The following is a 23,721-nucleotide window of genomic DNA, read 5'->3' as shown; positions in this document are numbered from 1 at the left end:
TGAAATGTATTTATGGTACATCAAAAATCTACAAAACACCGTGTGTGTTCACCGTTTAAACGGGATGGCATTTTCTTCGATGATTATCGACATACTCTCGACTGTTCTGACTAAAACCTACCGCAAACAAAAAACGTACCAAACACAATCAATTTAACCGCGATAATATCGACTATTACTCAAACGTTTGCGATGATTAGGGCCCAAAGTCTTTCATGGATGCTTATAACTCTATGGATCGTGGTAGCCGAGGGGGTTATAATGACGATCGTGCTCAGATAATGGATTTGATGGATATGAGGGTCGATATGGGTAATATGGGAGGTGGTCGTGGAGGCGGTGGTGGTAGCGGACGTTGGCAAGGTGGAAATGATCGAAATCGTCAGGACGATTATCCTAATAAAAGGAGACGTTACTGAAACAAAAAAATCGTTACAGTATTATGTATCTCCTTCACGTCGAGTTTGGAATGATATTTTCCGAAATAGTTCGCATTGTATTCTTCAATCATTTCTCCACACGTTTTGCTGTAGAATGTCTCTCACATTTTTGTTAACTATCATTGGGTGGGGAGAACGATAAATGATACATCAACAAGGATACATAATAGAGTATGGTCAAAAGTTGATAAGTGGATATATGGTGGTTAAGCGATTTTTATATATTTCGTATTAGATCTGACGACATTGGATATCACAAATCGTTTCCGAACAAAGAGACTGCTGTGTTTTTATACAGTTTTTAAGTTCTCAGAATATTAATGAACTTAGTAAAACGAAGTGCAAGAGAAAGATGTCTTATTCCAGTGATTTGTAGCACTAACTGCTAGCACCCCACTGGAAGGACGCGAAATTGAAAGTTTACACTAAGGCACTGACAAGGTTTAAAATTAACACGACTACATATAGGTTTCTAATTACGCCCTTTTATTAAGTGTATTGCGAAGCATTAAATCTGATCCGTATGGCTTTTTTAATATCATAGAAACAGTTCTTCTCTATTTTAAACAAAAACAACATCACAGGGAAAGAGTATTTTATTTTACGAAGGAATGTGAGTAAATATTCAAAACAACGTAATATATTAATTTTTGTCATTTATTCCCAAAGTGAAAGTAATATACTCTGAAGTAGTACCTTTTTTTCTTTGTACGAATCCATGGATACATTAGTCTATAAGTGAGAATGCGATAATCCAAACCGAGACCAATAGCAGTAGTTAAATAGAGCCGATTTTTCTATAAGATGAGAAATTGCACGGGTCCGCCCTGTGCATTAAGGCAATTTTAGCTGCTGCAGTATCGATATTCCTACAAACGCGTTTTTAAGCTTAATAAATGGTGTCATCTTCACCATGCAAAAAATGTGATAAAAAGTTATTATGTCAGAATAAGTCGTACATCAACAGAGTAAATTTACAATTGCGCTGCTCGAAACTTTGCGAAGAAATTTCATTGACAAAGAGTAATTTTATGAATAAAGGTCTACATACCATCTATACGTAGGAACTATTTATTTAATTATTAATTATCGTAATTATTGGAGCATTGGAAACATAAGCGTGTTTAAAAGTATATATGAAAATTTCAGTGCTTTCAATATAGATTATACTCATTTTAGATAGTTTCATATACTTTTTCTAGGAGTATATTTACCAAGTTTATCAAATTATCATGAAGAAAGAAATTCTTTTTCAGGCATAAGTAGGTTACGTGCCAGAAATATAAATCATTTGTACGTCCAGTTTTACGGACTTTGTACAACCTGCTAATTGTACAAAACAACTTCGGTTGTTCGTATCATCAACTAATCGGCATTAAGATTTTTTTTGCATAGCGTTCACAATATTTTCCTCTTATAGTTATAGTGTAATAATTTTTTAGGTGACGTACTTTCGTGAAAGACTATAGATTGAAAATAGTGAAAGGAGAATGTTATATCATTTATTCCAATTTATTGGGGAACGTTGAATATAACCCCCCTCCCCCCTCCCCCCAACAAGATGATATTTACATACCGGAGTTTTATATCTTTAATCACTGATTGAAAACTGATTTAATTCAGCTATACTACTTTGCGTGGGTATAAACTACATGAAAGTATTCATACAACATACTTTGAAATTATTATACCAGGTTAATAGTTAGTTGAAACTTGCTTGTACTAATGTTAGAAACATTACTCCCAACGTGAAAAATTTAGCATCATCAAGTGCTCTTAAATAGATTGTATATTTGTTGAGATTAAATCAGTCCTCTTTATGGGAGGACGTATATGCATATCTCTATGCGTGCTCAATGGAGCCCCAACGAAATTCCTTTAACGGTAATACACGCTATATATGTGACTGAATTAAGAAAAACTATATCGTGATCTCATCGTAATCGTTTCTGAAAATTTTTGAGGACAATTTGCGGATACGTGCATGCATTTTTGTGAAAAAAATGTTCATGTTTTCTCTCGATGAAAACAACTGCTCGAGTACACGCACTTGCCCGCAATGGTACGAAATAATGCACGGTATAAGCTGAAATGAACATTTCTTAATCAAGAGTCTTTTAACGAAGGAGAGACAACAATGACAAGATAGGCTTACTTACTTGAAACTACTAGACAATGAATCTACTGGTATGAGGTGAGTAGATATTGTAAAAATGTTATTATGCGTAATTCTATTTTAATATTCGGGTGGGAACGTTGAAATAAACATATGGCAAAGCTTACAAAAAGATTTGCTTAAGTTATAACTTATGAAATTAATTCATAATTTAAATTATGAACATAGTATATATAGTGACAATATTTTAAAAATCTTATGAATACAAATGACAAATTCTTTTATTATTGTTTACAATTTAGATGTTATAGATAAGTAACATCTTAATTTAAATATTGTATAATTTGTAATCTTTGCCACTATATCTAAATTTATCTCTCTGATGGGTGCAAAACTCCAAAACTATTAGGAGCAATTGAAGGAGTTACATTCCATAAATGGTATATTTCGTCATCTGGATTCAATATAAATTGACTGTACTCTGAACCTTAATATTTCTGCATCATTATGCAAAACCCAATCGTTTTATTATACGAATCTGTAAAGAAAAATAGAAAACTTAATACTTGTGTGCAAATTTATCAGCCTAGACTGTATTTTTTTACCTATGACAACCAAAATGTATTTACGTACCAATTTTAGCAAATGGTTGTCTAGGTTTGCTATTTGAAATCTAGGCTGCTGTACATAATTACCATCTGAACAAAAAAACCTTTATAGAATTGTTTATGAAAGTATTACTTACTGTCTGGGTGGTAAACATATGTGGGATGAATTTTCTGAACATTGTTAGACACATGAAAATTGATTAAAATTACTGCATTATATTGCTAATGAATTGAACTGCCTTAATATGTAACATTTAAAATTGAATAGGTAGGAGAACTCGACGTAATAATTTCCATATATATCCTATAATAATTTACGTTTCATCCAGCTCCAACATCACATTCATTTCTTGAATAACATCTATTTTTCGTTCTAAAATCAACTTGTGCAAATATTTGGACTTTTAATAATCATCTTATATTTAATATATCTTTTAAAAATGATTTTTTAAAATCTAGTCTAATGATACAATTTTTCTTCAGCATCTTCGCTAGAATTTTTTTATATTTACAGTATTTGTTTGCTTGCTCACATTGCTTTTTATTGAAGAGAAATTGATACACTGGTACTTAGTGAACATGTTCTTGAAATTTAGGATTGTGAAGTTCTGAAATAATCACTCATACAGGTTTTACTTATCAAACAATGTTTCCGTTATATTTTATACGGAACACGTACATTAATTTGTCGATTTTTGGATTGAATCAACGGATCAGCATCATGTTATCATATGAAATGCTTATTTAATTTTTTGTCTTTGCAGATGTTTGTAGCGGTTGCTGGCTGAAGACATATACAAGGAACATATTGGAAACGAAAGTGGTAAGTGTTCGAGGAACATATTTCATGAAATAACTTATCTATAAACTATAGATGATTTTACAATTGTTTGTATAACAATTATGTGCCGAGCTTTATATTGATTTTGAATTTAAAAATTAACAACAACATTATATTTCCACTATACAGAATGTAGAATGTTAACTCTTTCGTTACAACAGACACCTGTGTACGCTCTTCGTAGTAAGATACGATTCATATTCATACTTGACACGTTAAACGTCACGCCGGTCCCCAGGGTCCGGCGTTAAACTTTCCGTTCAGGCCCGGCCCCTGCTCAGAGATCGGCTGCAGACTTTAGCTTCACATTACAGACCGCGCGTGTCGATCCCTGCACACTGATTGTGAAAACAAATTATTTTGCTTAGGCGACATCGGTTTTTGTTCAGTCAAAGCTTAAGAAAAAGAATATGATATTTAAAAAAAAGTGTCATGGTTTGTTTTTACATTACAAATTACATTACACATCACAAAAGGTGCTAAATTTTAGTATTAAATTCTTCATTTGCGTTTTCCATATATATAATAGTAATATTTATTTACAGTACTGAAACTCTACAACCTATGGGATGCAGCATATTACTTTATGAAGCGGATCTCTACATTTGAAATATAGAACCATGTAATAATAAGGTAAATTTTATTCTTGTTTTCCCTGTCTATTTCGTCGAATATAACATTGAGGTTTCCAAAAATTATATCATCGGGAAGACAGTTAATTTTAAAACTATACGTAAAAATACTTCTAAGATATTTCATTCCAATTTCCCGAATATCACAATTGTAAAAATAGTTGATTTAACTGGTCATAATCCAAATTTGATAATTAGGAATTAAAAATTCTGTATCCCATCTCAGTAATTAAATTTTACTAAGATTTAATTTTGTGATGACAATATCAACACTGACACAAATATCAATGATTTTCCCAATGTGTTCTGACAATTGTACTCTGAAAATATTCTTTTCCTTAGTATTTGTATATAATAACAAATTTATTTTTTTTTTTAGTAGGACGAAATGCTTCGAATGGGATTTGGAAGACTAAGGAAGTTTTCACAAAAGCATGGTATAAGTGATACGAATATGAATATTTGATATGAAAGTACAAAAATACAACGTACAATGAATTACTCTTATTATTGTACGAAAATTACGAATCTGAATCTCTTCTACTTAAGGTAATATATGTTTGATGACACTTAAAAAATATAGTACAATAAATATTTCGTATACTAATGATGAATATCTTTCGGGGCTGAATATTTTATGGCGAAACTTCAAAAACTCCAACGTGTACATTTTTGACTGAGATAAATGAAAACTTGAATATTTATTAGATTTTCAAAGATATTCCATTAATGATGAATTTTATATTTTTCAGAATCCTCTTCCTCTTTTCACATACATGTGGATCTGCAATCGAAGATGACTTGCCGATAGGCATGTTTGTAAATATCTCGTTTACTTTTTCTTAAAATATTATGTAAGTAATCCTTAAAACCTGACTCTCAAAATAGAGAATAAGTAATATTGGGAGAATATTGTCTTCTTGCGACAACGTTTTCTACTAATAATGTTAGAATTTTCTTTTGTTGTCTGCCGTTGTTGATTCCCGTTGCAGACGGTGTGTGTATGAATAATGATATGTTTATACTGTGTAATATTACAATTTCTTTAATAATACGTTCTTTGTGATGAAATTTTGGCTAGAGTCCTGAACAAAAGAGATGACAATTTTATGTTCTTAAACTTACTGATATTTTAAACTGTAATATACTGAATATAATGTAAATTAAATTTTACGAAAAAAAGATATATTTTAATCTGTTACAGTAATATAGCAGTTTTCTGTGCATTTTCCATCAACCCTGGAAAAATCGAGCAAGAACACGACATTCAGCGTCCTCGAAACTCAGTGCCAATGGCGTAACAAATGGGTTGTCGACGTGGCAACGACGGACAAGGGCTAGAACCGAAGCCACGTTTTCCTATGAGGAAAATTTTCTGCTCTCGAGTGTACGAGAAGAACCGAGTTTCCTTCTAGAGTCAGTCGTTGCTAAACATTCTTAGAGTAAAGAACTCCCTAGCGCGCCATAAAATAAAGTCTTTCAGTGCTCAATCAATTTTTAGTGTTCAGTGTTATTAGTGATATTAATAATTAGTGATATATAAATTGTGGTAATTAACCTCTTAGGCACTATGCGCCACTATAGAGGCTTTCGCGGATGTCATCTTTCTGTACGACGCGCCACTGTAGTGGCTTTCGCGGATGTCCGCAAAATTCAGCCGTGCCTAAGAGGTTGATATTGTTCGTTTTAATCGTTTTACACTCTAAATCACATACACGTAGCTTTCCTATTAATATATACAAAAATATACGTTATTAAATATGTAGCAACGCTTGAATGTTTTAAAGGATCTCGATACAGGACTGTCAACTAAACATCGGAAAATAGCATTTAAGTCGACAAATTTGTATTTTTTGGGAAAATGAAATAAACATTAGCCCTTCACGGACGAAGCCGCTTTTGACGGGCGAGCGTCGCTGTGGACGACAGGTGTATTTGAGCGCGCAGTAAAGAAAATGTTCACGTCACACGTTTGCGTTATAAAAACTAAAGCTTTATTCGAATAACTTTTTCATAAAATCATAAACAAACAAATTTAGTCGTTTTTACATATGAGACACGTTTTATATTCGTGCTTTGTGTGATATAGTTCGAAACAATCACCTATGTGCAAGGCCGGCTTAGCTGAATAAGTAGCACAATAGTATCTCGACTCTCTCCTTCCGTGTTTTATTTTTCGATTAGAGCATGCGAGGCAATCTTTACTTCTTTCTATCTCATCTCGCCTAATAATATGTAGAAGGCCGTTGAGCCTTTCTGCTGTTCCAGAAGTCAAAGGAGCCTTTGGATTAACATCTCAAAAGATCTCCAATCAATTGATCTACCAAGTGACGCACAAATACCTTTTATATTTTATATAATAATAATATATTTTATATAACTTTTTTATATTGTATTTCTTGTGATGTTCTTGATATAATAGATAGGAATTCATCACATGTTAAAATTTAAAAAAATTGTCATTGCATTATGAGTTGTCTTGCGGGAATTCGTGTGCTTGCCGCACACGGTACAACTTTAATGAATTTGTAAGATTTACAATGCTAGAATTCGTTTTAGAGACCTCCTCTTGTATTTTCCTAGCTCTGGCGATATCTGTGAAGATAGTGAATGGAAGATATATTATAATATGTGAATACGTAAATTTTGACAACAAAGAAGCAGACTTCCTGAAGCAGAGAGACACTGTACACAGCGATCTTCGTAGATTCATAATTAATTGCAAATAAATAATCGTGTTACTCCGTTCTTAAATAAAAGTGTGTTAATCAGCGAGGAGGAGAAGAAATCTCAGTAAAATATATTATTGTTTCCGGATTTTCGATCATTATTTTACACCCTTCGCCTACGAACACAGAAACAAAATGTAACTGATAATTTCGACGACACTTTCGTCTATTCATAATATTAATCGAATTCAAATTCCGCCATCTACTAGAATCATCTTTTTCAAATTGCTATTAGCATACCTAGAGTGGTACATATTACTATATTATATATATTACTATATATTATATTACTATATTATATATATTACTATTACTATATATTACTATTACTATTACTATATAACTACACATATATTAGTACGCATAGATACATCTCAGTGTATGGCGGTAACTGATATGAAACAGTAAACATTGAATCGGCTCAGTCGAGGTGACCTCTCCGAAACGTGCCCATCAATTGAGATATTTATCAAAAGTTACAATGAAACTTTCAAATCTACGCAATATCTTCGATGTAGTGAAAATTTGTCATTCAACAAGACAAGTCGGGTTTGTTGCGTGTGCAAGAGTAAGCAGTTGCAGTGCCCGCTGTATACAACCCAGAAATTGCTGACGCTCGAAGATAAATCATTGTTTTGTCATACAGTGATCGCTCATGCATTGTACTCTTTGCAGGTAATTGTCATAATTCAATTTCATTTAGTTATTAGAATTCTTTCATGCGTACTTTCTAAGTGCATTTCATTCATTTGTGTTGCAAGTCGATAAAGGCACCTGCAAGTGGTCGATATCCTCGGCATCGGCACTCTCTGGTTTCGGACCAACGATAGACGGAAACCGCATCCCTCTGGAGCTGCAACGCGGTTTTCTCTTCTTCTCAGAAGAAGCTCCGGATAGCTCCAGATAGCTCAAAATAGCTCCAGATAGTTATGGATTCCAGCGTGAATGATGCGACTATGACCATGGAGCTGACGGGTTCCGTCAAGTTGAAGTTAGTGCTTAATTTTCCAGAGAGGCGACCCGATGCTTTCACGAATGCACGATCCCTGGGTGAAAACAGGTCCACCTCGAAATACGATACGTGCAGTGACAACAGTATCTCTGGTAGGCACATCATCGTCATTTCGTAGAAATACACAATTTGCAAAAGGTTCGTTTCTAATCTAATCCGATATTATTTGTTACGCAGCTATGACGATATCCGGGAAACAAGTGTTACAGGGACGTGCATCAGGCATGTTCTTCTCGGAGTTTGTTACTTCGCTCTCGCAGGAACTTAGAAACAGTGACACTCCGGATAGATCACCGCGGAATCCGCTTCCGGAGCGACCTCGCGGGAAGATCAAGGCTCGGGACCCGATACATAAATTACAATCTCACAAATCTACGCAAACTGAATAATGCCGAAAAAATTGCTTTCCATCATGACTAATACTAATTTGTTATTTTGTTCTACATTATATCTATCTATTTTGTTCTAAATTATTTTGTGTAATGTTATGTATTAAAAGAGAGAGAGTACTGTATTTTAAACGATCTAGTATATTTACGCAGTCGATGATCATGCATAAATGATAATCGCGAAACAAATAACAGAACTGTGATCGAATAAATAAATGTCGCATCACGTACAAGTCGAACCTCGGTAACTCGAACCACAAGGGAAGCACTAAGACCGAGTTATAGAAGTTTCGGGTTATTAACCCTTTTAGTGCCATGCGAAAAAGAGGTGCCTGTGCGAGAATAACCGGCCGAATTTCACGGTTTTACTAGGGTTTGGGAAAATGCTCGTAAAAACCAAACAGGAAACAATATTTACATGATTCAAAAAGCAGTAAATTAAGGACGAAATAGAAAACAAACCAATGACGCTAGATTTTCTATATTCATTGAAAATTATATAAGTAACAAAGGTATAAAAGATCATAAAGAAAATAAAAGTCCAATTCTTTCTTATAAAACGTATTTGCGCATACAAAAAGTCATCGTTTCATCATAATTTTATATAGATCATTTATTACATTATCTTGTTAATATTATTGTATATATTATATTATAATATTATATTATATATTGTTGCGACGGCAACACCGAAGGTCAAACGTCAATTAAAAAAAAAAACGGCAATAAGCGATATAATAATAATAAACGGCAATTAAGCGATATACCTGCGACACTAAAAAATGCACCCAAACGAAAATACCCTTCGACCCGACGAACGGACAACACGACTCATAAATTCCATATTTCCCAAAACGGAAAATTTACAACCCGAACTTTCGAACAGTTTCCCACTCCTCAAGTTCCTTCCGACACACCCATCTCCAAACAAAAACCAATTTAAAAAAAAATAAAAAAAACCAATCGACAGAATCGTTAGAACCACCAGAACTGTTAGAACTCGTAGAACTCTAAGAACGAAGATAACGCATCGCTAACACCATAGCTGTAATATTATTAAAGTGTACGTAAAGGCGACCAGCGACTTCATTAAACTTAATTCCATTTGGAAACATCGCGCACATACATATATATAATATAATATTATTATAAGCGGTGTCTTATAATTATGTCCAAGCGAAATTGTATTTGTTATTATAGTATTATATATATTATATTAAAAATTAAATTTAAAATTTTTTATATGTGTATTATATATATGTATATTATATTATAGTATTTGTTATTATTTTTTCGCAAAATTTATGAAAATGTTATTAAAAAATAAACAATTTTGTTTCGACTAAATGTATTTTAATTTGATTGATTTGTTGTCTTATAATTTTTTCCACCAGTGTAGGTGATATAAGCCGTATCTAAATCTCGAACCAATGAGAACGTAGAGGCGTGGAGTAGCCGTTCATTGATGTTACGCGGCAGGGGGGGGGGGGCACCAGCTGTTCGTGGTTGCTGCTTAGTAAGATAGCGTGCCAGCTGTTTGTCGTTAGTGCAGGGCAAGGGAGGGGGGAACTCTCTGATTGGCGTTGCAGGGTAAGGGATGGGGGAAGCGCTCGCCGTTCGTCGATAGTGCAGGCAAGGGAGGGGTGCGCTCGTCGCTGATTAGGGTAAGAGGGGGGGGAATCACTGGCGCTCAATCTCTTCAGATTCCTGAAGAGTCGCCGGCCTCATCGAAAGTCTTGTTTATCGACGTTTGCGACTTCGCGAAGTCGCTTTATTGGTTTGTTAACCCTTAGCACTTCGAACCATTTTGAACGTTGGCTACCAGCTACTCGGCGCCACTTTTCGGCAGAAGCGGGCATTTACAGAGCCTCGTATTATTTAGTATGGTTTTGGTACTAACTAACATATTATAATGATATTGGACTTCTATGAATTTGGCTGAAATCGAGAAATTTGCAAAAAAATCAATATTTTATCTTTTATAATTTTGTTATTGTTTGTTTTATAATTTTGTTTTGTTGTTGTAATCGCTATCTATGCGAACTCTTTCTCTCGTCGCCTTGTTGCTTGGACGATATCACTATCACTGCTATCAAAACAATAGACTAACTGTAGACTAGAACGTCTAGAACGTCTATCTGGAGCTCATCTTCGCTACTACTTGTGTCATGAGACTCATTCGTGTTTGAACGTTTTGCCATTGTTCTAATAAAAAATACGAATAAATACATAGGTTGAAAATTTCTAATTGTTATTACTAACTCACAAGATGATATTTACCAAAAACACTTTTACCAAACAATTTATTTACCAAGAGAAGAATCACTTTTCCGATTTTCTCACTCGTTAGATCTATCTATACCGCTCGACGCTTCACAAACCAGACTGAGTTCAACTTTGAAAATATTTTCCTCCAGATTTACATTTTATTCGCTATTTCTTGTGTAATTAATACACAATTAGATCTTACCGACGTTAGAGTTAAAAAATTATTGCTCGTTCCTGTTCCACTGATCTCTGCTGTATCTGATATGTAGAATTCCATCGTGTTTGTACGTCCATAATCAATTCAGAATTAAATTTTATGTATCTAGCAGTATATCAGACGATTTGTTGTCATTTGAAACCAATGTGCGGCATATATCAGGTATACCGACGATTGACTGACTGTTAAATTTATGATACGTGCAAAGAATGGCATGTTAGTCGTCGATGGTTCAACTAACGTAATTGAAGTTAACATAAGTGTAAGTAATCATATTTACTATCACACTACGAATGACATCTGACACCGCAGAAATCTGATCATTCTCAATATTTTTATTATCGATATTATATATATATTTATATATATATTTATTATCGATATATTATATATATATTTATTATCGATATATTATATATATATATTTATTATCGATATATTATATATATATTTATTATCGATATATTATATATATATATATTTATTATCGATATATTATATAATATATTTATTATCGATATTATCGTTCACGGTCAGTTATTCAATTCAAGAGAAAATTTATATGATTCTGATTTATGGGAAAGGTGATCAGTGTTTAAGAAATTTCCTGAATGTAACTGTCATTGCGTAGTCCATATGGAAAGATAGTCAAACATAGTGTACAAAAGGATCAAGGAACTTACGAAGTCTAAGAAAATCTAATTCTATGCGCGTCGTCCGATGAAGTTACCTGTAGTCCCGTGAAACTGTAAGTTAAAAAAAAAAAGAAACCGTGAAACGTACGAATATATAAATTTATTTAAATCAGAATGTACAAAAATGTCAGTGGACGGCATAAGAGATACATGTAAACCTATTATTACCTACGTTAAAATCTTACAGTAACGTTTAAGATCTCGAAATATGGACGGATCGGTTTCGATTCTGGAATCCTTAGGACGACAACAACAAAAAAAAAAAAAGAAGATATCACTTCATGCTATAAAACGATCTTGAACGCGTTCAGTCATATAATAAGGCGTTTGTATATAAAACAGAGAAACTACGATCAACTCGTGAACGCGTACCACGAGGAGATTATAAAACTATAACTTAGATAACGTGGCGAGATATACTAATGTCTTTTTATGCAACATACCACGAACATTCTAAACGTTTCGTCTTCATTCGGTTCTATTGTACACGTTCTAACAAGATAGTCTAGCGAAATTTTATCTACTGAACACATAAGTGAGTAAAATCATAGCCATCGTGGCCAATATCGATTGCTCTATAGCGGACGCGCCGGCGTTGCAATCGACGATTCTTCGGGCTCGCATAAAGTCGCTGCCCAGATAGGCGCTGAACTCTCTTTTCTCGGGTGGTACGACCACCAATTGTTGCGTGGCGTCTTGGAAGATCAGGTCGCTGTAAGGAGGCTCGCTGAAGAACATGCTGAAGCTAAATTCGTCCTGCTCTTTCCTGCCATAGAACTGCTGCGCGTAAATGAACAGATTGATGTACGCGTTTATCTGTGTCTCGTTGTATCCGTAATATCCCCCGCGGGTGACTATCGCGTTCGACGAGACTTTCCCGAGGTTGCAGTGTATGTAATCGGTCGTGGGTCGTCGAGTGCCGTCCGGACAAAGCAGCTCGAAGTCCTTGAGGAAGGTGTTGCGCGCCCATGTCTCCTTCCGTTTCCCGTCGGTGTTCTCGGCGACCGTCGTGTGTTTCACGAAGGCCACGTCTCCGCCACCTTCTACCAGACATCTGAAGGCACCGGTGTAGCCGAAGTAGTCCTCGGAAGCGTCCCTGCGGCAGTAGCGGAAGCTCGCCCCGTGACACAGATCGCACATATTGTCGTAAGGCACTCCTGCAACGTCGGCACAACGAGGTCAAAGACCCAATTCTTTGAACGAGACGTTAGAAAACATAGATAGATACATTACACACCTGTATTGTATTCGGTGCTGAGGGCACCCGGCACGCAAGATTTACTGAAATATTCGGCGGCGGCGCGCACGGAGTCGCAACCGTAGCCCCTGATCCAGGTATTCGAGATAAGATACGCGAGAGGATAAACCCAGCCCGCGGCCGTGTTTATCCCGGTGTGACAAGTGTATTTGTTCTTCAAGTAGGTCAGATCCGTGTTGTCGTCCTCTTCCTTCGCCACCGCAACTACATAGTACTCCGGCGTGGGCAGGTTGTAGACCTCGGAGATGAACGGGATTAAATCAAAGCGTAGTCCGGCGGTGTACACGTCGCTGGTGTCCAACACTGATACGTCCGCGTTCCTGAACAGAAATGTGTTAAATCAAAATAGCGAGTAGGAGAAAGGGATCTTTGCATGAGAGCACGCACCCGCTTTGAATTGCCTGCATGCAATGAATTTGACTGTGGCCCTTGTGACAGTTTAATTCAGGCTTCAGTAGTTGCGCCTTTAATGCTATCTGTAACAATATGAATTGGTATTGACGACAGAAGCAGACTTTTTTTTCTAAAATCGTATTTACCTTCATTTTCACACACTTCTCCATTTCCGGGTCGGACGTAACGCACAGAGTCATTTTATTCACGGGACAGCGACGAACTTCTAGTATAGGGTCCAGCGATCTACCCAAATAGCCACTGTAAGTTTGATCTTTTTCTGGTAATTGAACGAAGTCTCGAGCAGAGTCCTATAATTGCAAAATTTTATTGAAGATCAACACGATATTTTTTCGAATTACGAATACGATGATTGATTACCGAGAACATTAAGTTGTGATGCAATCCGTATTTCGGTGCCGATTCGAACAAGTTAAATGTCTCTATCGGTTGTATATTCGTTGATTCCGTTTTGTCCCAGCCATTACCGTTGTAACTTCTATCGTAGCCGTTGCGATTCTCGAAATTGTCTGTGTTGTACTCGTTAGGGTTGCCGTAGCTGCTTCTGTTGTAGTTATTCTCGTCGAATCTGTTATTGTAGCCCGGCCTGTTCTCGAAACGATTGTCGTAAAAATCGGTCGAGTTCTGGACGATGTCTTTGTTCAATATCCGAACTGCTCTTTCCAAAAACCGCTGATACAGTCGACGCGTCTCGATTTTCGTGGCGGATGATATAACTATGGCGCGCGATGGCACCGTTCCCCAGTTACAATGCTTGAATTCGTCGATGCTCTTTCGGCTGCCGTCCGTACAAAGCAACTCGTACTGATGCTTCTTCACATTAACTGCAAAACGAGAGTCAGAGATCATTATTTCACACTTTCGTAACGATTGAATCACAGAGTGCAAAACGTACGGAAATCGAAAGACGTTGATATCATTTCATCCACGGTCGAGTTCACTAAGAAAGCAATTTCTCCTGCTTCTACCAAGCATCTAAATGCTCCCTCGTATCCTGCATAAGGATCTGCGCTTGTACACCTTTCCCCGGGTATCTTGCCAATGCACAGCTTGCACAATTGATCAGAATTATCACCTGGAATTTTGGACAATATTTCCATAAATTGCTTTCAATGTTCGATAAGGTACGCGCGAACTTACCCAATGGATTATATTTATCTATTAATGAGTTAACTGCACAACTGGGGCCAAAATATGTGATAGCAGATTTTACATGATTATTGCAATCGATAATTTCTAGTCCACCTTGTTTCATAAGCTAATGAATAAAAGTGATAGATAGTCATTGTTATAAATATTATTATTGGAAAAATATAACCGACGCAGAGGAAATAGATTATATTTACAACATGAATGGGAATAACCCAACCAGCAAGCATCCCAAGACCAGCGAAGCAGGCCTTTTTGCCTCTCAAGTCGTGTAAATTCTGTACATCCTGTAAAGATCCTTTCTTAATTACTGCGACTGCGTATTGATAGTTTAATCCACTCTCGTATATCTCTTGCATAATCGGTATTAAACTGTGATATCTTCCTGCTATAAAAATCTCTCCGGGATCCAAGGTGGTTATCTGAGCTTTCTCATGGTCTAGCATGGCCACGCATTCCTCTTTGCTCGATGCTTGTTTACATTGCAGTGATATGTAGTTACGATCAAAGAATGCTATCTCGCGGTCAATTGCTCTTGAAAATGCATTGCATTTGTCTTGTTCAGCTGCCGATATTGTACACCATGTAACAGTATTATTTAGATTCTGACCTGTGAATAAATGTTACGGACAAATTATAACAGAGTGATTGCTGGTAAAGTATTAGACTAAAGCAGAACATTATATTGCTTACTGTGAACGTGCAGCCAAAATAAACTAAAGACTATTAACAGTCTTCGATCACCAAATCCGGTGAACATTTTTAACACTTTATTATACTAACATTAATTAAACCGAGAGACAACACCCAATAATGTGACGCAACCTCGGGCGTGTTATAGGAGTAAACCGAGCTGTCTGTCGAATTACCAACAATCGAGTTTGGCTAATAGTTTGACCGTGTTGCCGCTGCACCAAAATGACGTTGCATGGACATCGAACGAAGCTTCAGGTTTTTCTCCGTAAGTGGCGCTACAGTCGCCCACATCGGCCCAATACAAGAAGGCCACCTAAATATCTCCTCTAATTGCGGGGGTACAAAAAATATTGTTTATGCCATTTCAATGGTTTGGAAAAACCATTCTGTTACAAGAAAAATTTTTTTCTAAGGTAATTTTGTTCGAAGTTTTCAAGGTCGTCGATGTTTTTTTGTGTATAATTGTATAATTCTTTTTATTGTATCGTGTAACTGATGTAAAAATATGTTTAGTTATGTACATTACACGACTTTGAAATTACCTTCGAGATCAAAAATTAAGTGGAAACGTCAAATTTTTGTCTATCGAGATTTTAGAGACGAAGACGTCGATCGGGAATCTGTAAGTATAAATAATCATGTTTACTATCACACTACAAATGACTTCTGACACCGCAGAGATCTGATCATTCTCAATCAATTCGTTACTTTATCGATATTATCGTTTATGTGACGGCGGGTCGGCCGTAGTTTACGTCTCTGCGCATCTGGTTTATTTTCTCGGACGGCCAAACGACGAAGGACAAGGGTCCACGGTCGAGGCCTGAATTTTTCGGCAGTGAAACGTCGACTCCCGAACGAGCGCGTCGAATAAACGATTATCCGCGAACGAGTCTCAATGATTTTTCGCATCACCCACAAGTGATTCGGATTATCAATCCGATCAGTGTTTGGTGACAGTGCAGCGTAAATGAACTTCGTAAGCAACCATACTAGAGGTTCTTCCGTCAGTATCCCTCGAATGTTGCGGTCATCGACCTGGGATCAGCTGTTCGTTGTACGAGGTCAGTGCGTACGAGTCGGCAAATGCATCCTCAACTAAATGGGTGAGTTTCTTATCGATAATATTTTTCATATTTCTCTAATAAACAAATCCTTTACGTTCCTTAACGCGATTATTTATTATTAAATCAGCTTTGCGAATCTTTCCTTGAATTCTGTTCGGACACGGAATTATTTAAATTAAAATATCATTTACGAACTTTGTTAATCGTTACTATACACCTTGCATAAAAATTTCATATGGTACACACGAAGTGTCATGCACACCAGAAAATTAAAACGGCTGTCACGGTTAAACTACATATTATTTCGGGTCCGAAAAATTAGTAAATATTCTTCAGTAGAGTTCTACAGTAGAGGTGAACAGCGTTTTTCTTAAAAATATCACTTTTACGTAATAAAAAAAAATCCGGAAAGTTCACGCTTCGTGACTTGTTCAATACTTCGAACGCGGCTCGAGTCCGTCCCTATCTTCTGTCAAAACCTCGTCTGCTGCGGGCTCTCGAACTTCGCGCCGTCACTGGTAGCAAAAAGCTACTAGTTCCCAAAGCTTTACGAACAACCTGCAACAAACGAAATTACACGTTAGACGAGCTGTTAGAAACTGTAGATTAAGTTTCTTGCATTTAATGATTTACTAATACTCCTTGCGATCCCAATGTACTTACAATTACTGGAACAATTTCAGCTACGTGTTCCGCTATTGTCTTTACTTCTTCTAAATCCATAGACGACTTTTCTTTGGTCACTGATATCCCCAGGCATTTTGCAATTGCCTTTAATTCATTTCTGTTTGGAGATATGATGCGAACATTTTGCCACTGTGATTCTGTTTCAAATATTTTTGTTGCTTTCTTCACGTCTGTAGGCTCGTACCAAACTGCAAAAAATGTTTTTATAAGTAAAAGTAATGTATATAATAATAATGTATATTTTATAGTATGTATGTAATAATAATGTATATTTTAAAGTAATGTATGTAATTGTAAACGAAATTTGTGACAAATATGTAACACAAAATGTTTTAAATAAACTGTTCAAAAAATTCGTTGCGATTTCTACCACACGGTGCGCTGGGTGAAACAGTAAACATCTTTCATTAGAACGGCTCCTCTGTAGACACTCTGTTTTATGGAGAAAATGTGTAGGATATTACTATGTATGTATACACACTTAAGCATACCTCTGCATAACCGCACGATACAGCCGTCAGAAATAAAAAATCTTTGCCGTCTGTTAATAAACAAACAAAGCAACAAAATTCACGATACTGTTGTATTAACAAACGAATGGTATAATGGGCAAATCTCGTAATGGAAAAGCTGCTGCGATATGCACAGCAGTAGCATTTGTTGCAATAGTGATTGCATTTACCACACCCAATTGGCTTGAAACTGACGGCAAATTGGAAAATCCAAAGTTTATTAAAATTGGTAATTTAATTTTTACCATTCTTGTTACCGAGAAATGGATCTACGCTTTTCATTCTTCAGTTTATGGTGTTGATTGGTTGTCAATTATTTCGATCGTTGCAATAAATTTTGAATAAGCTGTCAAAGATGTATTTACCTGATTATAATTTATTCTTTTTTTGCTTAGGTTTATGGCAAGTATGTTTCCATGGATTTGAACATCCCCATCACTTGTACGACACAAAATTTTACGGCTGTTGGTGGGTGTTCGAAGAAGAGTACTATATAATTCATGATATTCTTCTACCACCCTTTTTTGTGGCAACGCAGTTTTTCTTCACGTTGTGTCTAACTTTATTATTGATAGGAAGTTTTCTAACAACATTGTATGCATGTTGTTCACGTCATCACCACAAATATCAGTTGCTATTATGGACAATTGGTGGGAATTTATTGTTAGGCGGAATATGTGGTATCATATCTGTTATTATATTTGGTGCCCGCGGGGATGGGAGAGATTGGATGCCCAACTGGGAACATAACGAGATCAGTTGGTCTTATGCATTTGCTGTGATTGGCAGCTTTATCTTGGTTCTTGCTGGTATCCTATTCTTAATCGAGGGACGTAGACACAGGAAGAAACAAGAGAGAATTCTGAATGAAGAACAAAAGACACATACAACCATCTAATTGCAGTCTTTGCGGAATAAAAACATGAATCTCTCTTAAATTATTTAAAGCAATGGAAAAAACACAACTCTGTTGTTTTCAGACACAGTTTATGTGAAATTATTTCTAGTAAGCTTAGTGCAAATTTTATAAAGACTATTATATATTTTTACATTCATACTCGTTATGTTGATAAGTATTATGTCCACTGCATGCAAATGTTCATGTTGCCTTATGTATGCAGTAATTATATCAATATTAGGGCAGTCTGAAGTTGAAAAAGATATTTTGTATATCCTTGTAACTTGTAACACAAGTAAATTATGCATTTACTACTTGTTTTTGTAGAATAACGCTACAAGTCCGTCCATAGAAATAAGGAATCTTATGCAAAGAGACTAAGAGTCTGTAAATAGTAATGATATTAAACATATAATTGAAACCATAGTATGGTCTAAATCCAAATAAATATTGTATATTTGTTGTAACCTTTTATATCAGAAAAGTGTATAAGAAGTTGAAACAATAAAAGAATTTGTTTTAAATTTTCTATTTTAACATCCTTTCCGAAGCGTGATACGATTCCACCGTAATTTTGAAATCAATAGCATTTCTAGAGAAAAATAATTAAGTAAGGGATAGAATACGGTCAAGCGGTGACCTATTTTAATTCAACGTGAGTTACGACTAAGATTGCGTGCACGAAGATCGACGTCAGGTGTAAGTCGTTGACCCAGTTTAGCTCCTGTTTTAATCGTTCACCTGGTAAACATTTTCTTCCACACCTATTGACAGTTATCAACTCTGTTAGTAAGATCAAGTGGAATTTACATAAACATTTTATCTTCCATATGTACCACGAGCCATGGGCCACATATTTCATACTTCATTGTATAAGTACACGAATCTAAGAAGTTTCAAGGACATCTCAACATAGAGAAATAATACTCTGGTTATAAGGTGGTGTTATAAAGCGAAATAATATGTGTATTACATACTACTGCATACTGTATGTGTGTAATGTAAGTCGCGAGTTTTTAAATTTTTAAGTACTATCATCGTTATCCTTGGGTAAAATACTAGACAACATAGGAACACGTTTTAGTGTTATTTACTTGATTGTACAACTGAACTGAAGCGTCTTTTTCAATCTAAACGAAGATAGACATTTCTTTAGAATAGAATAGATTCGAAAGGGAATGTCGTTAAAAAATTAGCTTGTGGCATTAAATATACATATGCACATACATATACATTGTACTATTGCCAGCAGTTATTGAAGCGCAATCATTTTTACAATACTTGGAAAAAAAGATTGCAATAAGTATGAATAAATAAATAAATACCATCGAAAAGATTGCATACATACGTACATAGAAAACGCAAATAGAAAACTATGAAAGTAAATCATAGTTTTATCGTTATATATGTATACTTTTTATTTCTCTAATAACGCGCGGGAAAATGATAGCGTCATCTACTTATGAACGAAGTCATACGAATTACATCTGAATGCAGTATTTTATAAAGTGAACGTTCACTGCCATCGGTAAATTTATATGTAATAAATTTGCAACGAGATCCGTCCTTAGGTACAAAATTATAATAACGTTGTTACTTCCATGTAATCAAAATGGAGCAATTCAAAATTTTGTGTGTGTGTGTATCATATTTTTACTTCAATAAATTACTTGATAATTATATGTACAGACATACTTCTGTTTTACTTTTTACCGTCCTCGACCATGTATTCCGATCCGATTTCGAATTCGAAGAAAAACAATTCCAAAGCCGCTATATTATGAGATTGTACCGGTACTGTACATAGAAACGTACAGGCAGCCGCTTTATCGACGTCAATTAACTTTTACAGTTGGTAACAATGCAATGCCGAGAGGTATCGCAAGTTTAGAAGGATCTTAGTGTTTTCGCAATTATAAACAAACAGTTTTAGTAGTTCTTATATTTTCTATCATCAAACTCGAAGAATCGACAATGTCTGCCGACAAACAGGAATATCACCGCGCATCAAGTAAGCAATATTAAATAATTTCATAGTCATTTTGCTTGAAAAAGAAACATCCCTAACCTCTATCAACTGCTGATTATATTATTTCAGATGCGGTAGTATTTGGTGGACTAATCACGTATATCGCTGGTCTATTGTTGGTAATGGCATTTACAAGGTAATTGCTTTTTTAAATAGAAATGATTTATGTATCAGGTATCTTGCATAATTAGCGTCTACTTAACCAACTTGCTTTCAGTCCTTATTGGATCGAATCCTATCAAGAAACATTTAGTAATTTTAAGCATATGGGATTGTGGGAATATTGTTTCAAAGAATTTCGATATCCATACTATCAATTTGACAAACAGTTTGACGGATGCCACCACATTTTCTCAGAGGAATATTATGTAATTCGTGAGTGGCTACTACCAGGGTGGCTATTGGTAGTGCAAACGCTTGTTACTGTTGCCCTGTTACTTTCGTTCGCGGCACAAGTTATGATTGCGTTAATGTTAGTGCGTTGGCCATTGAAATTTGTACTGAATAACGAATGGCTTCTCTCCTCTGCTGCCTTCTTGTGCTGTGGAGGAGCAGGTAAATATCATATCTTGGATGAAACCTTATGTTTAGCTTGTTAGAAATATGAAGGCTAATGTATCCTTGAATCTTACTTTACAGGCACTCTATTGTTCTTAGCAGTATCAATATTCGGAGGACAATGCTGGCGCAGGGATTGGTTAATGTACCCGAATTTTAACCACTTGTCTTGGTCGTATGCGTTAGCGGTCGTTTCGTTCATGTTTCATTTGTTGGCCGCATTGTTTTTATACTTGGATGCAAAAGCTGGTTACAGGCTGCGTAAAGAATCTCGTAATTTGGTGATGCAGATGCAGCCTAATCCACAGTCACACCAAGGGTTGCAAAGAAGCGGATATATATAACCGAATCTACCAATCGTAGGGTCCTAATCATAAAGTATGCGGGTTCTGCACAGCTTAAGCGAACGAAAATTCCACGTCTGCTTTCAGAGTTACTTTTTTACATGACATCGGCGTGCAATCGAGGTTACGCACGCGTATTTTACTATTTAAATCCGTCCATTTTTAAGAGATTTATATAGCTAGATGAAGAAGATTGTTTATATATATATATATACTTATATATTATAATTTTGTATGTACATGTAATTAGAAAAGAAAAATATTTAGTGTAACAATGTTACAGAGATAAATGAATTTCTATTTCTGTAAAGCCATTGCGGGTATCTCTGTAACCCGTTGATTATTCTGCAGAGTGATAATTTTTAAACATTTGAAACATTTATAGATCTGTTAATATTAAAATCATAAACATCGAATTGTTTGTCGATACGAGCAATGATCAACGAGAATAATATTCAAATAAGCAAATGAAAAAAAATTCTTATTACTGACCTGGAATTTTTGAATGGGTGGCTAGATCCAGAATATATTTAATCGTGTTCAGGGGTAGATTATCGTCAAGAATGATGTAGCTAGCATTTTCCACGTGTGCTCGATGTTCTTTCACCACGCCGGGAGTAATGCTTGCAAAGATGTCCATTTCACCAATTCCGAAATGGCACTCGTCTTTGCAGTCGACTATCATGGTACACCTTGAATTGGAAAATCGACTCCTTGTGGATAATTGGTTTTACAGTATTGCGCGCGTTAAAGAAAATAGGTGGCAGCTTGTTATAGTAACAAACGGTTATTCCATTTTGCTTGGTACCATCCGCAACCAGAGCTAATAGCAAATAGCCGTTAATGCTAATGATAGGTTTTTTTGTCGCCAAGCTTAATACCTCTACTTTAGAACGTCTGAAGAATATTTACTAATTTTTCGGACCCGAAATAATATGTAGTTTAACCGTGACAGCCGTTTTAATTTTCTGGTGTGCATGACACCTCATGTGTACCATATGAAATTTTTATGCAAGGTGTACAGTGAAGATTAACAAACTTCGTAAATGATATTTTAATTTAAATAATTCCGTGTCCGAACAGAATTCAACGAATGATTCGCAACGCTGATTTAATAATAAATAATCGCGTTAAGGAACGTAAAGGAATTGTTTATTAGAGAAATATGAAAAATATTATCGATAAAAAACTCACCCATTTAGTTGAGGATGCATTTGCTGACTCGTACGCACTGACCTCGTACAACGAACAGCTGATTCCAGGTCGATGACCGCAACATTCGAGGGATACTGTCGGAGGAACCTCTGATATGGTTATTTGCGAAGTTCACTTACACTGCACTGGCATATTCTTTCATTCGAGCAAAGTGCAAAAATTCTTGAAGATTTCAAAGTTCTTGTATTTTTCCATTATTTGTTCAGTACTATTCGAGTAATTCTACATTCCATCACTAATGGAATGTATTTAAATGTAATCAATGTGAAACGAAACGTTGCGTTGAACGATAATATATATACCATGATAACGAAGATCTTTTTTATCTTGGTAAATATTAATTCTCGCATTATTTTATTACTAAGTAATATTAAAATAGTTTCGTATTGTAGAAATCAAAATTTTAATTTATTAATAATAAAACTTTAATTTGTTTATATCACAGATTTAACAATAAAACTGACCTCTTAGATTTAAATCTCAAGAATTCAAAATAGGACTGCAAGGTCTCGGGTAATTGCATTGTAGAGAAGAAAATTATTTCATAATCTGTAAATCTCTTTTAATAATGTACTCACAAGCAATAATTAATTTAGTATATGATTTAACTTACATAACGAAATTCTTTATTTAAATTATAACTTGTTAACTACTTCCAATCATATGTAATCATTATAATTTCATGTAAATGAATTAATTAAACATGATAACTATGTTTTTTTAGTAGTTTCTTATTTGAAATATACGTTAGCAATACACCGTCATTATTATATCGTAATCCATGTTTTCATAAATAACACTGAACCAATTTATTACCACATATTACTCAGAGATCTTCTTCATACATGGTTATGTTATTGAAACTATTTCTGTAGAGACTTATCCGAATGTTTATTTTTACAATTCTAGTTTCCACACGTTTTATTATCTAATCATTATATTATTTA

General features: G+C 35.3%; 6 protein-coding genes across 12 annotated transcripts in view; 4 read left to right on the top strand and 2 right to left on the bottom strand.

Moving 5' to 3' along the window:
* LOC117228511 (protein no-on-transient A-like) overlaps positions 1–7,454 on the top strand; it is a 28,015-nt gene extending 20,561 nt beyond the window's left edge. For 2 of the 7 annotated variants that reach the window (XM_076528367.1, XM_076528373.1), the window contains 5 exons: positions 201–3,987; positions 4,551–4,638; positions 5,017–5,186; positions 5,390–5,491; positions 5,842–7,454. In XM_076528367.1, coding sequence (XP_076384482.1) covers positions 201–419 — 219 coding nt within the window. In that variant the 3' untranslated portion in view covers positions 420–3,987; positions 4,551–4,638; positions 5,017–5,186; positions 5,390–5,491; positions 5,842–7,454. The remainder of the gene's footprint in view (positions 1–200; positions 3,988–4,550; positions 4,639–5,016; positions 5,187–5,389; positions 5,492–5,841) is intronic. The other 5 variants (XM_076528370.1, XM_076528369.1, XM_076528368.1 and 2 more) reach the window with 5 other exon arrangements.
* A 603-nt stretch (positions 7,455–8,057) lies between these two features.
* Positions 8,058–8,892, top strand: LOC143263265 (uncharacterized). Its single transcript, XM_076528374.1, has 2 exons — positions 8,058–8,470; positions 8,556–8,892. Exons 1-2 carry the CDS (start codon positions 8,296–8,298, stop codon positions 8,765–8,767), a joined length of 387 nt encoding a protein of 128 aa, XP_076384489.1. The 5' UTR covers positions 8,058–8,295; the 3' UTR covers positions 8,768–8,892.
* Positions 8,893–12,032: 3,140 nt separating this feature from the next.
* LOC143263260 (transferrin 2-like) lies at positions 12,033–15,684 on the bottom strand. Its single transcript, XM_076528360.1, has 9 exons — positions 15,462–15,684; positions 14,966–15,378; positions 14,760–14,877; positions 14,515–14,694; positions 13,980–14,443; positions 13,745–13,909; positions 13,593–13,681; positions 13,185–13,525; positions 12,033–13,104 (listed from the first exon to the last, which is right to left on the bottom strand). Exons 1-9 carry the CDS (start codon positions 15,526–15,528, stop codon positions 12,464–12,466), a joined length of 2,478 nt encoding a protein of 825 aa, XP_076384475.1. The 5' UTR covers positions 15,529–15,684; the 3' UTR covers positions 12,033–12,463.
* A 936-nt stretch (positions 15,685–16,620) lies between these two features.
* On the bottom strand, positions 16,621–22,699 carry LOC143263264 (uncharacterized). Its single transcript, XM_076528366.1, has 3 exons — positions 22,052–22,699; positions 17,195–17,406; positions 16,621–17,089 (listed from the first exon to the last, which is right to left on the bottom strand). Exons 1-3 carry the CDS (start codon positions 22,242–22,244, stop codon positions 16,994–16,996), a joined length of 501 nt encoding a protein of 166 aa, XP_076384481.1. The 5' UTR covers positions 22,245–22,699; the 3' UTR covers positions 16,621–16,993.
* On the top strand, positions 17,419–19,152 carry LOC143263263 (uncharacterized). Its single transcript, XM_076528365.1, has 2 exons — positions 17,419–17,959; positions 18,126–19,152. Exons 1-2 carry the CDS (start codon positions 17,824–17,826, stop codon positions 18,626–18,628), a joined length of 639 nt encoding a protein of 212 aa, XP_076384480.1. The 5' UTR covers positions 17,419–17,823; the 3' UTR covers positions 18,629–19,152.
* LOC143263262 (uncharacterized) lies at positions 20,470–23,493 on the top strand. Its single transcript, XM_076528364.1, has 4 exons — positions 20,470–20,639; positions 20,727–20,793; positions 20,875–21,212; positions 21,297–23,493. The coding sequence occupies exons 1-4, from the start codon at positions 20,603–20,605 to the stop codon at positions 21,557–21,559; spliced, it is 705 nt and encodes a 234-aa protein (XP_076384479.1). The 5' UTR covers positions 20,470–20,602; the 3' UTR covers positions 21,560–23,493.
* The last annotated feature ends 228 nt before the right edge of the window (positions 23,494–23,721 follow it).

The sequence above is a fragment of the Megalopta genalis genome, unplaced genomic scaffold (genome assembly GCF_051020955.1).
Source record: "Megalopta genalis isolate 19385.01 unplaced genomic scaffold, iyMegGena1_principal scaffold0435, whole genome shotgun sequence".
Taxonomy (NCBI): Eukaryota; Metazoa; Arthropoda; class Insecta; order Hymenoptera; family Halictidae; genus Megalopta; species Megalopta genalis.
Note: the sequence above shows the minus strand (reverse complement) of the source record. Positions and strands in the feature narration are given on the sequence as shown.

What these genes read in the sequence shown, in the direction of transcription:
- LOC143263265 (XM_076528374.1), top strand. Translation starts at nt 8,296, where the DNA reads ATGGATTCCAGCGTGAATGATGCGACTATGACCATGGAGCTGACGGGT. An exon ending in CAGTGACAACAGTATCTCTG is followed by an intron (nt 8,471 to 8,555) that starts GTAGGCACATCA and finishes TTTGTTACGCAG; the next exon opens with CTATGACGATATCCGGGAAA.
- LOC143263260 (XM_076528360.1), bottom strand. Translation starts at nt 15,528, where the DNA reads ATGTTCACCGGATTTGGTGATCGAAGACTGTTAATAGTCTTTAGTTTA. An exon ending in ATCAACGTCTTTCGATTTCC is followed by an intron (nt 14,444 to 14,514) that starts GTACGTTTTGCA and finishes CTCGTTTTGCAG; the next exon opens with TTAATGTGAAGAAGCATCAG. An exon ending in ATCACAACTTAATGTTCTCG is followed by an intron (nt 13,910 to 13,979) that starts GTAATCAATCAT and finishes TTGCAATTATAG; the next exon opens with GACTCTGCTCGAGACTTCGT.
- LOC143263263 (XM_076528365.1), top strand. Translation starts at nt 17,824, where the DNA reads ATGGGCAAATCTCGTAATGGAAAAGCTGCTGCGATATGCACAGCAGTA. An exon ending in TCCAAAGTTTATTAAAATTG is followed by an intron (nt 17,960 to 18,125) that starts GTAATTTAATTT and finishes TTTTTTGCTTAG; the next exon opens with GTTTATGGCAAGTATGTTTC.
- LOC143263262 (XM_076528364.1), top strand. Translation starts at nt 20,603, where the DNA reads ATGTCTGCCGACAAACAGGAATATCACCGCGCATCAA. An exon ending in TTGGTAATGGCATTTACAAG is followed by an intron (nt 20,794 to 20,874) that starts GTAATTGCTTTT and finishes ACTTGCTTTCAG; the next exon opens with TCCTTATTGGATCGAATCCT. An exon ending in CTTGTGCTGTGGAGGAGCAG is followed by an intron (nt 21,213 to 21,296) that starts GTAAATATCATA and finishes CTTACTTTACAG; the next exon opens with GCACTCTATTGTTCTTAGCA.
- LOC143263264 (XM_076528366.1), bottom strand. Translation starts at nt 22,244, where the DNA reads ATGATAGTCGACTGCAAAGACGAGTGCCATTTCGGAATTGGTGAAATG. An exon ending in CACCCATTCAAAAATTCCAG is followed by an intron (nt 17,407 to 22,051) that starts GTCAGTAATAAG and finishes CATTTTTTGCAG; the next exon opens with TTTGGTACGAGCCTACAGAC. An exon ending in CTGAAATTGTTCCAGTAATT is followed by an intron (nt 17,090 to 17,194) that starts GTAAGTACATTG and finishes CGTTTGTTGCAG; the next exon opens with GTTGTTCGTAAAGCTTTGGG.